The sequence below is a fragment of the Drosophila simulans genome, chromosome 2L (genome assembly GCF_016746395.2).
Source record: "Drosophila simulans strain w501 chromosome 2L, Prin_Dsim_3.1, whole genome shotgun sequence".
Taxonomy (NCBI): Eukaryota; Metazoa; Arthropoda; class Insecta; order Diptera; family Drosophilidae; genus Drosophila; species Drosophila simulans.
The window spans coordinates 17566123-17579646 of NC_052520.2; the positions used below are offsets into that span (position 1 = coordinate 17566123).

Below are 13524 nucleotides of genomic sequence, written 5' to 3' on the forward strand. Positions count from 1 at the left end.
TACGAAATTGGCAACACATGTTCCGGACGCTGTGGCTGGTTGTTTTGGCCGTTGTGGCACTGCCACTGCTTGTTGCATGGCTGGATATTGACAGCTACACGGATTTTCAGTCCTGTTTGGGGTGCCAAAACAAGTTGCGTATAGGTGATGACTACGCGGGGCAGGGTGCTTGCGAATTTCTATGTGTGACTGCCTTTCTTCCACACAGAAAAATTTTTTGATAGTTATTTTCATAGTAACTTATCTATGATATATAATTTCCATAGATAAATGTATTACACAAATGTAGTACACAAGCACTACAATCTACATAAATTAATAATATTTGAGCTTTTCTTTGGTATCCGTTTTGCTTAGATTGGATTCTTTTACAGAGGCATCAAGAACGCATTACTGATTTTTCTCAGTGATAGATCAGTGCGTTAGCAATCACGTTAAAAATGCGCAATGGGAAATGTAACGCCAGCTGTCTATATATATCCTCTGTACCCGAGAAGTTTTTTGAGATAGAAATGCTACATGTAAGCGAATTTTCCGTTTTTTCTGGATTAATTTTTTTATACGCCTTGACTTGCCTGGTCGAAAGTTTGGCGAACCCCCTGAAAAGTTTTGCATAGTTTTACATATTTTCCTTTTTTGTTGTTCATCGCCAAAGCGGAAAAATACATAAATTATGCATGCAACAGAAAGTTAGGACCTAGTAAAAGAAACTAGGACTAAGAAAAATGTGCAGCAACTTGTAGACAAGTGGATACACAAACCAAAACAATGTGGCATCAATAAATCATTTGAATAGTTTTTAAATAACAAAATTCTTGGGAATCCTACTAAAAAGTATATTTTACTTTTTAAGCTAGTTAGTTTGTGTTACTAAAATAAGTCCTAAAATCTGTTTAAATTGTTGAATTTTTCCCAGCTTAGACTAGCTTTGCAGCAAAAACCAGACTTTCAGCAGTTGTGGAAGTCCCAGAGTAGTCGACTACTTACCCTTGGCCTCGTTTCGTAGTCAAGTGGACTTGCCACGTAAATGACACCGGTGGTGTTCTGTACGGCAAATGCATTGCCTATGTTACCGCCTGTGATCTGGTATCGAATATTCGTCGCTGCAAAGAGATAATGAGAGCATGGCGTTAAAAAAGATTAAATTTAACTCAAGGGGGTAATTCGATTGGTGTACAAAGTACTCGCGGAGCACTCGGCGTATGCGTAATGAAAATTAATCCAATTTAAGTAAAATAAGATTCTGAATACTTAATAGGATCGTCAGTCGAAAGAGCTGCGTTAATGAAATTTTTTAAAGAATTAAGTTTTCGGTTTGGGTATTTGAAATTTGGGTATATAAAAATTTCTCACTATTTTTTTATTTAATTTCTTATCAATGGATAATTCGTTAAGTTATCGAATGGTTGTTCATCAATTTCGTAAGGAGAATTTGAAGAGCCTACAAAAACCAAATTTTTGACTGCCTCAAGATCAAAAAACAATGAACAAAGTCAAAGAGAAACAAAATGGCAGCCACGGAGGTAGCTGAAATAATTAAGTTCATTAAAAAACATTTTCCCCCACGAGAGTCAGCACAAGGACATGGCCCCAATGTTTCATAAGAATGCCAGGCACAACAAGATGCCATATAATTTACTTATTTCATGTTTAAACAGCCTGCAAAAGTGTTGTCTTTGCTGGCGGAATATGGAAATGCTCTCATATGTGACAACCAGGACACGTCTGGAGGGAGCAAGAGGGGTGCGTGAGGGGGAAAAGTGTGGAAAACAGGAGTCGGGGCTGACGTTGCCACATTGTCTGTGCATTTATGCGGAAATGTGAAAGGCAAACATTAGCGTAAATTAGCGACGCGTAAATCGCTTAACCTGCACGACTAGCTGAGCGGGGGAAGGGAACTGGATGAGCAGGATGTCAGGAAGCTGGAGTTTTGAGGCATTAAAAGTTGGCCACTTTTGCTGTTTGTGGGCCATAATAGCTTTCTGCACAATTAAGGAATTAGTTGGAGAGCTGATCAGTGAGTTTCCGAAAGGTTTTTAAACAGATTTCTACATTAATTCAATCCATTTAAGATATTTCTTTATGACAGCTATATATACTCGTATACACAGTATAAATACAATTTATAAGCGAAGAGATATTTTTTTATTCTTGCTAAACTCACGTAAACAATTTTTAAAACAAATTAATAAAACAGTAACACAACAAACTGTCTTGACTAAGACAAATAACTAGCCCCATGTTCACATTCTCGCTGCAATTGGTCGTGGTTGAACTTGATAAATGTATCATACTGCTCTGCCATTTTTTGAGTCAATGCTATTTCATATTCCAGCACTACACCATCTTCGCATTGTTTCATCATTTCCCAGCACATTGATTTTAATTGCTGATAGGTAAACAGATTTCGGTCATCTTCAGTTTCCGGTTTGGCCATCTGTTTCTCCGATTTTGGGCGACATTCCTCCGAATCACTATAGTCACTATCAAGTAATACTGGCAATCCCATCAAAAACTCTTTCGGGACCTCTGGTTCGCTAATAATTGTCAAATTCTTTTTTATGATATGATTTCGTAATCGCTTTGCGGGAAATATATCAAGCGAGTTGTCCTCCCAAGGAAACGATCGCTTCTGCGAAATGCTATCGACGCCTGGAATACTTTGGAGGGACAATTTTGTTAACTTCTTTTTGATGCAGTTGCTCCCACATCGATTTGTCGGACCGATATGCTGAGATTCCTCATCCAAAGGCAGTAAACGCTTTCGCGTTATGGGACTCATGTTTATTTTTTGGCTTTTAATTTTTTTTCCGATTTGTTCTGTTCACATCCAATTCGACAGGCAAACTCCCACGCTTACTGTGCTATGTTGTAAAGTCAATTTCCCATTTCTTTTTACAAAAGTATACAATATCTATTTACGCTAGCCAATCCAATAAAATTATATTTAACCAGTGTTATATTTATTAAAAAACTTCTCTGGCCGCCCTCTCTTGAAACATTAATTATATATTCTGTTTACACTTTAACGCTAGAACGCGAATATATGAAATATCTCCATCAAGAACCTATTTATTTTTGTTTTCAAATTTTTTCAAACCAAACTATAACAACAACGTGAACATCAGGAGTAGCTCAAGCGAGTCGTGTTAAGTAGTCCCCAGTCTTAGACAATGACGTTTACAATTTACGATGTCATGACGCCATTTTTAAATCACTGATAATGATAATAAATTAATATACAGACACCAGAGACCCAGGCTCACATGGGAGCAGAAAAGGCAGTAAAAGTATCCCTGCTCGTCCTTCGCAACCTTTGCGATGTTGTTTGTGTACTTATTTAGCATGAAAAGTCATTTTAAAAAGTGGAGGCAAAAACATTCTCGTTTTTTGCCATGGTTTTTTGATCTTTCTAGGTCTTCGTGTGCTCATTTTTTGTTCTTTCCTTTTTATTTGAAGGTTGGGGTGTCGGATAAGTGTTTTTATGGCACACACTGAAAGGTTGTGCGACTCCTGGTTTTCCTCCCAGCCAGCTCTTGGGTGGGTCTTTAAAAACGAGTCCTTAAAGTGATGGGAAAGCCAGGGAAATAAATGAGCTTCGTTTGGCCGCCTAGACCTCTTCGAACTGGTTCGAATGTGACAACATTTGGCCAACACATGGCAACCACTCGCGCACATTCAAATAAATAATCTTTTCGCTCATAAATTCGCAATGTGGCACGCAATGGCACAAAAGTTTTACAGCTCCATTCGTATTTCCAAGTTGACACAAACATGGCAACGCAAGGAGTCGCATAAGAGATTTGTCCTGACCCTGTTTTGTTGGTCTCAGCCTTCAATTCATATTCTATGCGACTCACACACACACAGCTAAAATCCTCTTCCTTCAGCGAGTAGTTCAAAATTTTCGTGTGCCCATTTATTTTTCCGTTCGCCGGCTCTGTTTCCCTTTTCTGGGGGGATTACAGTGGGATCCGTTGCTGTGTCAACCTTTGAATTTAAATTACAACATCTATGTATAAGTTACACATATTATATTATTTTAGGTGAATATTTTGGTAATTAAAAAATACACATATAACAATTCATTTATGTTTTCTTTTCGAGTTGATTTGTTATTGAATGATACAATAGAATTTAGATATTTTATTCAGTAACCTGTAGGTATAACAATTACATTGTAATCTCTAGCATTTATTTCTTCTAGATATACAATACCGTGCATAACAAGGATTTGTATCAGTGTGCTTTTGTTGTTTCTGCTCTGGTTTTTTCCAATTCGGGTTAATGCTTTTTTCGCAGTCGTCGCGACGGCGACAACAAGGACTCGCTGTCTTCTCCGATGTCCTTTGAGAGCTGTTGCTGTTGGGGAGACTGATTCAAGTGAAGACAAAGTTCTACCCACGAGTTTGCCTCTGCCGTCGGTAGGGAGAAAGTTGTTAAACGCTTTCAATGAGATTTTGAATGTTTTTCGTGCTGCAAATCGTATCTGCCGCAGACGAAGAACTTTCCCCGTCCCTAGCCGTATTAACAATAATAATTTCCGCATGGGAATCAATAGACAGATATACAAATATTCATATTAGATGCTCACTTGCTCTCCGCTTGTGTTTGTCTTTGTATTTTATGGATTTATGCATGACTATGAGCTGTATCTTCTGCTATGTATCTTTGGCCTTACTGAGCTTTTATATTTTTGTAATGTTTCGTAAATATTTGCGGTACATGGCCGATGCCTAATAATATTTAACAATGGCTGCACACACAAACAAACATTGCTATGTATTAAAATAAATAAATGTTGTAAATGTCTATTATGACTGCGAGGAAGGGGAAAATATTCTGGAACGCCTGTTTAATATTTATGCATAAATTTTCTGCGGCCCCATGAGGGAAATTGCCCAATTGGTTTTTGCCAAATGTTTATGACGTCCCCCTATGCACGAGTATTTTTTCGTATAATTTTTTGTGGCTTAAGGAAGGAAGGAAGTCATAGGATTCATGACTCAAGCCGACTGAAAATGTCGCAATCGCATGAATTGACAATATCAGGCAACCAATTATTCTCCAATGACTGCCTTTTTGCTTTTACTTTAGTTTGCGATAAGTGAGAAGGTAAATAGATTACGGACTTCAGATATTTATTTATTTATTTATTTCTTGCCTAATTTATTTATTTTATATATTCTGAAAAGTTGTTTATGTCACAATTTAACTGAAATGCTGCAATTGACGTGCTCTAATTTACAGACTGAATCAGTAGTTCCAAAAATAAAGAAATAATGCCTCAATTGAGCTTATCAAGTATTTTAATTTTAACCAAAATTTTGTTAAATTGAAAACGTAATGAGGCAAACCAATAAAGGCAATGATTGCCGTGCTCTGAATAAATTACTAGTTTCATGTCCTTAATTGCTCGAATAATTCCTGCATATACATGTATGTAGCCAAAGCTCACTGACATTCTTGATGGACTTTCTCCCTGAAGCAGCTGTCTACGTCTTAATGTCTTTCAAATGCAAATCGTTGGACATGATATGAGCGTATGGCCCCCGGTCAATTACAATTAAAGAAACACTTAATGAAATCAATTGGTAGTTCATGCAATTTATATTCTTTTGCTCAGGCGATTAAGTACGAATATCCTCGCTCGAGCAAAAACCTAATTCCAATAGAAGGACGAAATCACATTAAGCCTGATGAAGGGACGGTTTATTGTTTATGTGTAGTGCTTGGATTGTTGTTACTCACACTCATTGTGATCCTTGGCGTTGACAGTGAGGACAGTGCTCTGCAAATCGGCATTTTCATCGATTTCAGTCTCGTACAGAAATCTATCGAAATACGGCGGTGAATCGTTTTTGTCGGCAATACCAATGCGTACAAATTTTGTAACTGCAAATGAGAAAGAAAAGGAAAGCCAGCCATGATATAGATACTCATACTGTATAAATAGATTGCTCGGTTGCATGCTCTTAGTGTATGAAATGCCAATAAGCAGCATTAATTATGGCAAATTTATTGATTGACAAATTGCGCGCGTGCCTCCTTTTGCGGTCGAGGAAGTCGTATACTTATTCGTTTATGTTCGAAACGTGGCAGGCATAAAAGAGGGTAGTACTCTCACCCCACACATACGTATATCACCAAATTTACTATACACCGAAAATAACTGGCCTGAGCTATAAATTCGCTACTACCTAAAATTGAAGCAAACATAATAATGTTTTTATACAAAAATATTAAGGAAAATGTATTAGCATACTGAAATAATCTAGTATGAAAAAATTGGCTTTACAACGAAAAAATAATTTTGATGGTACATGGTACATTACTTTGTTGTGGTGCACAATTTTTGATTTTCCAAATTTCTCAGCTTGTAAGGGAAACTATTGGCATGTTATCCCCTTGCTACACCAGATAAAGCCTCAGTCAAATATACTGAACCTAGAAATATGTGCGCAACTAAAAGCCAGCAGAAATCACAAAACAATCTACTCAAAGTGAAAAGTTTGTGTCCCCCTTTTCCAGTCGAAAGCAAAATAAGTTTTCACAAAGTGCACTGCGAATTGAGGGATTTTCCGGCTCTCCCTTCGGCAAGCGCAGCTACGTTTGTTTGCCTCACTTTATTTGCTTATTTCCTGCTAATGTCTTGCCAAACAAAACTTTCTGGATAGTTGTGTAGTTTAGTTTTCGGAACGGGAACGTGCGTTAATGAGTTTTATTCGACTAGGAGAGCTCAAGGCAAATACGGAAGGAAATTGCACTTCACAAATAAGCGTGGATTTTAGCAATCCCCACAGAAAAAGTTTTTTAACTTTGGTGAGCTTGACAATTGTTTCCCGAAAAATATGAATTTCATATAAAAGGCGGGTCATTAACAAAGGAATCCTTTCAAGCTCTTAAGTTTTCCCTAAATAATTAAGTTCCACTTTATTGGACTACTAAAATATTTTCGAGATGCGTCTTTGCCAACCTAACTAACAAAGTGGTTTAAGCGTTCAATTTTCCCAAGAGCCTGAGAATGACTTGAAAGGTCCTTCGCCTTGTTTTTGCATCGGTTCCCACATGCCGGAAGCAATAATCTGTTTTTACAAAAAACACGAAATGCTTGCACAACTTCGGCATAAATATGAGAACGATAAAATGTATACATTCGCCAAGAATAAATGCTCGTTAACGGCCAGAGCAGCCAGAGTGAACGGCCAGTCCCACAACATAAAAGAGCAGAGTTGCAGTATGGAGATGGAAGAATTAAAATGGCCAGCAGGCGCACGTTGCGTATACGAAATATTGAAAAGACGACAGTTGCCGGGGCAATCCTTTCGGCTGCAAAAGCATTCTGTGAAATGCACTCAACACTTATAGTCTTTAATAGTTTTTAAAGCTGCTTTCGAAATTTCCAAGTTTTAGCAAGAAATGTACGTTTTCGCAAGAGTGCAATTTATTTATCCTTTGCGCAAACAAAAAGCACATATGAGCAAGGTCCTTGGGATGTTACTTTATATTTTTTACGCTTGTTTTGCAGATGACATAAATTGGAAATACAATTTTTGGTGGCCAAGCGGAAGTGTTGAGTAAACTTTCGATATTTGACTTGCCTAAGCACTGCATTACAGAATCTGTTGAACGTTTAATTTGTTTTGGCTTTGTTTGCTTTGCAAGGAACTTAATTGAATTTTGTCAAAAGTTGCGGGAACGAGAAGTTTGAGAAACCAATTAAATATTCGACGGGAAATTCGAAATGCAATGAGCTTTCGCCCTTTTTCTGTGAAGTGTGTTTATGGCGGCGCTCCTACAAATTCTCCGCTCACACACGTCATTCATTCGTTTGAATGCTCAAGTCAAACTTGAAATTCTTTTCATGGAAATAAAAATATAAAAATGAATGAACTCCTCGCCTTTCAGCTCTTTCATACTCAAGTATGGGCTAAGACAAATAGAATCTAATTTAGAATTTAGTTCTTTGCTTTACTTAGGTTGCAGGTAAGTCTAGCTATTACGTGTTAGTCCTTCTTTGGCCCAGAAAATGAAAGGAAATGAGAAATGAGCAAAATAAATACGCACACACTCACACTCTGTTTTTTTTTGGGCATCAGCCCAGGCCAAAGGCTCGTATAAATAAGACCCTAAAAAGAAGGAAAAGCGAGTTGAGTGGAAAGCGTTTAGGAAGAAAACTCCAAGGACCCCGATGCGTGTTGCTACAATATACTGAATAAATACAAACACACACGCAAACACGATGAGCAAACATTTCTGGCAGTTGAAATTGCATTTCGCTGTGTTTTTTCCCTTCGCCCCCAGGTATCTTGACTTAATTTTTTGGCACTCAGGCATTATGGCTCAGTAAACTAAAGGGGTTGCCTGCGAATGGACTGTAACTAAAAAAAACGAAAGAAAAATATATGTAACGTAAAAAGAATGTTCATATCAGTGACAACTTTATTCGCTAATTTACTACGATGCGTTGGCTTTGTTTGTGTTAGGCTTGTTAAGAGAAACTCGTCATCTTTTTATGTTTAACTTTATTTATTCTTATTAAAATACTTTAGCTTCACATAAAATTTGAAGGTTTAATAGTGGTCACATAAACTATAGAACAAGAATTAATTTCCCATAACCAATACAGGTTTGATTAGTAAGCGATAAATGTTAAATCAGATCAAATTAACTCAAGATATTTTTCTAATCTGTATCTGTATTATCTTTGTGTTATCACATTTCTTAGCTCCTTGATGTTCCGCGCAGAAAAGCAATGCCTGGTGTTTGGTTAAAGTGGCTGCCTTTTTGTTGGCGTTAAATTGAGCAGCAAAGTGGGCTGCGCCCAAGTCATCAGCCAGGTAGCATGCTCTCGCTTTTCCGCTTTTCGCCCATTTCCCCACACTTTCCCGCATTTTTCCATCGCTTGGCAGAGGGGCAGTCAAAAGGGCTCACTTTAAGCTATTAACGTGCAGGCGGAGGCGTGAGGCGTAAGGGGCGTGGCCGAGGGCAGTGGCAGGTGAGCTGCCGTCAGCTATTTATGGTCGCATAACTGGCACACTAACAAGCCCGGCCACGCCCCCTGCCGCATCGCCGCCCACCTGCTGGTGAGCCATATGTCAGTCCATGAATGACTGGCAGCTGGCACTATTTTTGTTTTTTTTTTTCGCTCTTTTGCAACCCCGTAAACATTTCTCTATTTTATATGCTGCTTTAGAATTCTTTTTTGTTTTTCCTTTTTTTTGGTTTTTTGTTCAGCAAAGCAAAAGAAATAAAAAAGGGGAGAAGGGAAAATGTGTGCAAAGTGGCGTCAAATGTCAGAGCTGTTCAAATCAGCCATGGAAAACACACAGATACACAGACGCAGACTCTCGCAAAGTCAGAAATAGTCAAAGTAGTTTTTGTAAAGCAAAAAAGGAAGCTACATTTTCCAGAAGGCAACAAAGCGCATCACATTAAAACTGACAGGAAGGTGGGGAAAATGTGGGGCTCTTTTCCTTTGACAACTGAAAGCTTATCCCTTTTTGGGTGGTATTTTTTGAACGCCAATCCTTGCATGTGAATTTAATACAAGCTTCTCGATAGATCAATTTTTCATATTTTTAGATGGACTTAAAGAAATTATTTCGGTACTTTATTTATTTTATATTTAAATTGATTATATCTTGCAATAGTGCTTTAATTTTCAAACTTCACAACTCATCAAAAATTCGGGTAATTTAACTGATTAAGATTCAGCCACAAACATCAAAGTGTGTTGGCATACAAAGAAAACCGAAATTGTCTTATTGGTGACCGAGGCCGTACTTTATGCCCTTTGGCATGGTTTACTTTGGTGGAAAATCTAGTTAAACAAACGCCTTCAAAGTTATGCCGCAAATAAATAAATTACAAGTTTTAATTTGCTAATTAGTTTTCAGGGCGAATCGTTTGACAACAAAACAAACAGACAGATAAATAAACACGGCCGAAAATGTGCAGAAGTAGAGTGCGAATAAATAACCATAATGTTTTTGCGGCAATATTTTAATCCTCTAGGCGTTAAACGGAGCTTAGTTAACACACACAAACAACGCGCAATAAATTTGCAGCAAGTGTATGATAATCTTATGTTGTGTTTACTCATGTACGTTAGATTAAGTTTTCCCCTTAGTTTTCTGTGTAATATGCAAAAAAGTTTTCGGTTATCCCAACTAAAACAAATATTGACAGAGATCGATGGGGCGGCGTGAAGGCCGGAAAACACCACCCAATTGTGCGTGTAAAAGTTATTATTAGTTTAATGCCCCAAGTGTTGGCAGGCGGAAGAGGAAGGATGTTAACAGTGCGTATGCGTGATATGCCATGTGGCAAAAGTTTAAACTGCCTGACAGTTTTTACACGCCCATTATGTTGATGTATGATGAAAGCCAAGGGTTCGGCTTTGTTGCGCTGCGTTTGTCAGTTGAGCATTTGCATAATGGCAACTCATTTGACTTCTGACATAAGTGATTGGGACGCGGCAGTTTTATAATTAGTTCTACCATTAATTTATTGCTGCCGTCAACGCACTGTGATCTTGCACACAACTGCTGCTGACACTTGACATTCGGTATAAATGTTTCCATAAATAAAACATAATAAATAATTAGTACAACGAATAGTAAATCGATAAGACCATAAAATGTTAAATGAAAAACAAACCTATGATATATTATTCTATCTTTAGGCTCAACATTTATTGGGTTAGCTGTTAGGCTCATCCATTTTGACCCCTTGCTGTGTAGGCATTAAAACAAATCTCACAAGGCAAACCCTTTGCACAGACTCATCTCCATCTAAAACAAAGTACAATTAAATCCGTTAAATGAACTCGTTGAACCCCACGAAATTCAAATAATACCCTTGGACCCAGCCGGCCATGTATTCAATTCTCATTTTTTGTATCCAGTAACGTGCAGCTCATTAACTTTGATGATGGCCAGCTCGAATTTTTTCGGGCCCTTTGGCTTGGGCCTCTTTGTTGTGCTGAAATTTCAATTAAAACCGGGTCCAAGAGCGCGGAATATTTGTATTCATTAGCCGGCCCGATGATGATGATCATCGTTACCAACATCCGATGCCGGAAGTGACCTGCACTTCAGCTTTATCCCCTGGGCTTTTCGCGAGTTAACCAACACACAAGAAATTGTTAATTAAACTTATGAAATGCTTAGAAGATTTTTTTTTGCCACTCACCTCCTGCATTGCGTTGCGCATTAAAATTCCTGTGAGTTTCCTTTCAGCCAGGACTAATTAAAAAGTGTGCGCGGCGGACAGTGACAAACAAAGCGACAAACAGCAAAACAAAATAGTCCGTAAAAGTAGGGGGAAAAGTGTAGACAGTTCGGTGTACCGATATAAAAAAAATATGGCGCTATTCCCAGACCCCCACCACAACTCTGATGAGTTGACAAATATTTTGCCAGTCATAATGAGTTCTCGGGCAGGAGGACAGGAGGACAAGGTGAGGTGGAGACCTTGTTTATGGGCCTCGTTTTCATCGCTCTCATCGCCGCTGTTCATTAAGAAACAGGACGGTCCACCGCGGTGCACCGGCGTGTTAATTACGACCCACATCCGACGAGCGGGGTGGTTTTCACTGGGCTGTGATGACAGGGTTAATGGTGGAACAGCACCAAAAGCCGCAATTAAAAAGCTGGTTCGCAGAAATTGCACTTTTATCAGTGAAGATGTGTTGCGTATACGACATGTGTGCCGTGTCACGGCTCGTGCGCGTCAATATTAAAAGTCATCCTAATCGGGAATTAATTTAAAGTTTCGATTGAGTCTGGAAAGTCTTACCTTAAGGAACGGGAGGGAGTGTAGTCTGGCAGTCTGTCTATCTAACTTATGTTTCCTGGCCTAAAAACTAGATTAGACTACCCCTTTTCAAAACGAAAGTCTCTCTACTTTATGTCAATCTAATTATGAGTTTGGTACATTAACGCTGTGTTATCCCTAAGTTGAAGGTAAGTAGCGTACATAGAAGTTCCCTAGTTGAATAAATGTTTATTGGAGCTATTATTTTAAGATCCAAGACATTTTTGTTAATATAAAACATAGCAAAAACATAACAAAATATGTTTGTATTTTATTTCTAGCCATATGCCTGCCCGTAGTGTTGGCTACATTCCTCATTACGTCGAGAGGGAATCAACTAAGAAAATTGCGCCGGAAAGAGCCGGGAAACATAACTGCATATTTAAGACGAGGGGCAGCCACATCCCCGGAGGCGTCGTTAGCCAGGATCCCTCACGTACACACGTGCAGACCCAGAATCTCAGACTCCTTCACTCTCGCCTCCGCAACAAATTACACTTCATGAAATTTTCACAAGACCATTTACATTGCCATAACGACGCTGGGACGCATGGGTAAGTAATCATGTGCACTTATAAGTAGCTACACAAAAGATCTCAGTTAGAGGGTATTCAAATGGCCGTACACACTTACCCAAATAGGTGCTATTTGTCAAAACCCAAAAGATTTTTAATGGATCGACCATAACTACGCAGTTTCAATGGCAGCAGAAGCTATTTCGGCGGCTGTAAGTGAACAAACTGCTGAAAGTCGCAAAGCGCTGAGTAATTAATTTGCGTCGATTTGGCTGGCCAGGTGTTTTCCTTTCGTTCTGCTGCAGCGACACCTTTCCGCAATTTCCTGTGATTAAAATGATAAGTTTGCCTGTGCCAGCTCGCGATTCTCGAGCTCTCCGGTTTTCCAGCTCCCTTTGTTGATTTGCACTAGTTTTAATGAGTTGCTGCGGTGGTTGTTGCCTTTGAGGTATTTTTGCAATTTGCGCTGTGCACTTTTATGGCGTTCACACAAATCAAAACGCTGCGCGTGTTTCATAGTAGTTGGCATTAATATTTCGTTTGTACAACTCAAGCTATCATTTTGCACTCAGCGACTAGCTAGAAGCACAAGCCACCAAAAATATTTTACATAAACTAAAAATTTCACATCGCGCCGCGACCTTGAACGAAATTGTTTGAGTTTATCCAAATTTTTAAGCGGAGTTTTGAAGCTTTCGTTTTGCTTATTAAACTGGTTAAATTTGTCCTTGGCATGGCAATTAAAATTGTTTGTTTATTTAAGTCAGCAACAATGTCTCGCACACACACACATTTCGCCATTATCCCCATTGCCAACATAATCCGAAGCTATTAAAAGCTTGTCACATTGTCAAAAACTCTAAGCAAGCTTTTCCAGCAGTTGCGGTCGTTTTCGTGGCCACTTAATTAGATTTGGTTAACATAAAGTTTTGTTTCCCAAAAATATGAAAGTAACTTTTAATGACTGACAAGGTTGGGTGAGGTTAACTAGTTATGTTAAGAATAATTACGATTTTGATAACATTATTATGGGTCCTAAGAACTTGAAAAGTTCTATGATTATGATTGATTGACAGGTCAAGTTAAGTTTGCCATTGAATCAGTGAATGAAGAAATTCATCTTAAGCAACTTAAGAAAAGTAAACATTATTATATGCAAAATTTTGTTTGATGGTATATATTAATTACA

At 38.4% G+C, this 13524-nt stretch overlaps 2 protein-coding genes across 3 annotated transcripts in view; both read right to left on the bottom strand.

Annotated features, from left to right (window-relative positions):
• The window catches only part of LOC6732636 (putative neural-cadherin 2), a 115040-nt gene that overhangs the window by 22730 nt on the left and 78786 nt on the right, over positions 1–13524 (bottom strand). Inside the window, exons 2-4 of one of the 2 annotated variants that reach the window (XM_016178159.2) lie at positions 12454–12914; positions 5752–5895; positions 988–1103 (exon numbers count right to left, since the gene is read on the bottom strand). In XM_016178159.2, coding sequence (XP_016025337.1) covers positions 988–1103; positions 5752–5895; positions 12454–12505 — 312 coding nt within the window. In that variant the 5' untranslated portion in view covers positions 12506–12914. The remainder of the gene's footprint in view (positions 1–987; positions 1104–5751; positions 5896–12453; positions 12915–13524) is intronic. The other variant, XM_039298543.2, reaches the window with a different exon arrangement.
• On the bottom strand, positions 2127–2864 carry LOC27208661. The gene has a single exon (XM_016184229.3). The coding sequence runs from the start codon at positions 2780–2782 to the stop codon at positions 2219–2221; it is 564 nt and encodes a 187-aa protein (XP_016025339.1). The 5' UTR covers positions 2783–2864; the 3' UTR covers positions 2127–2218.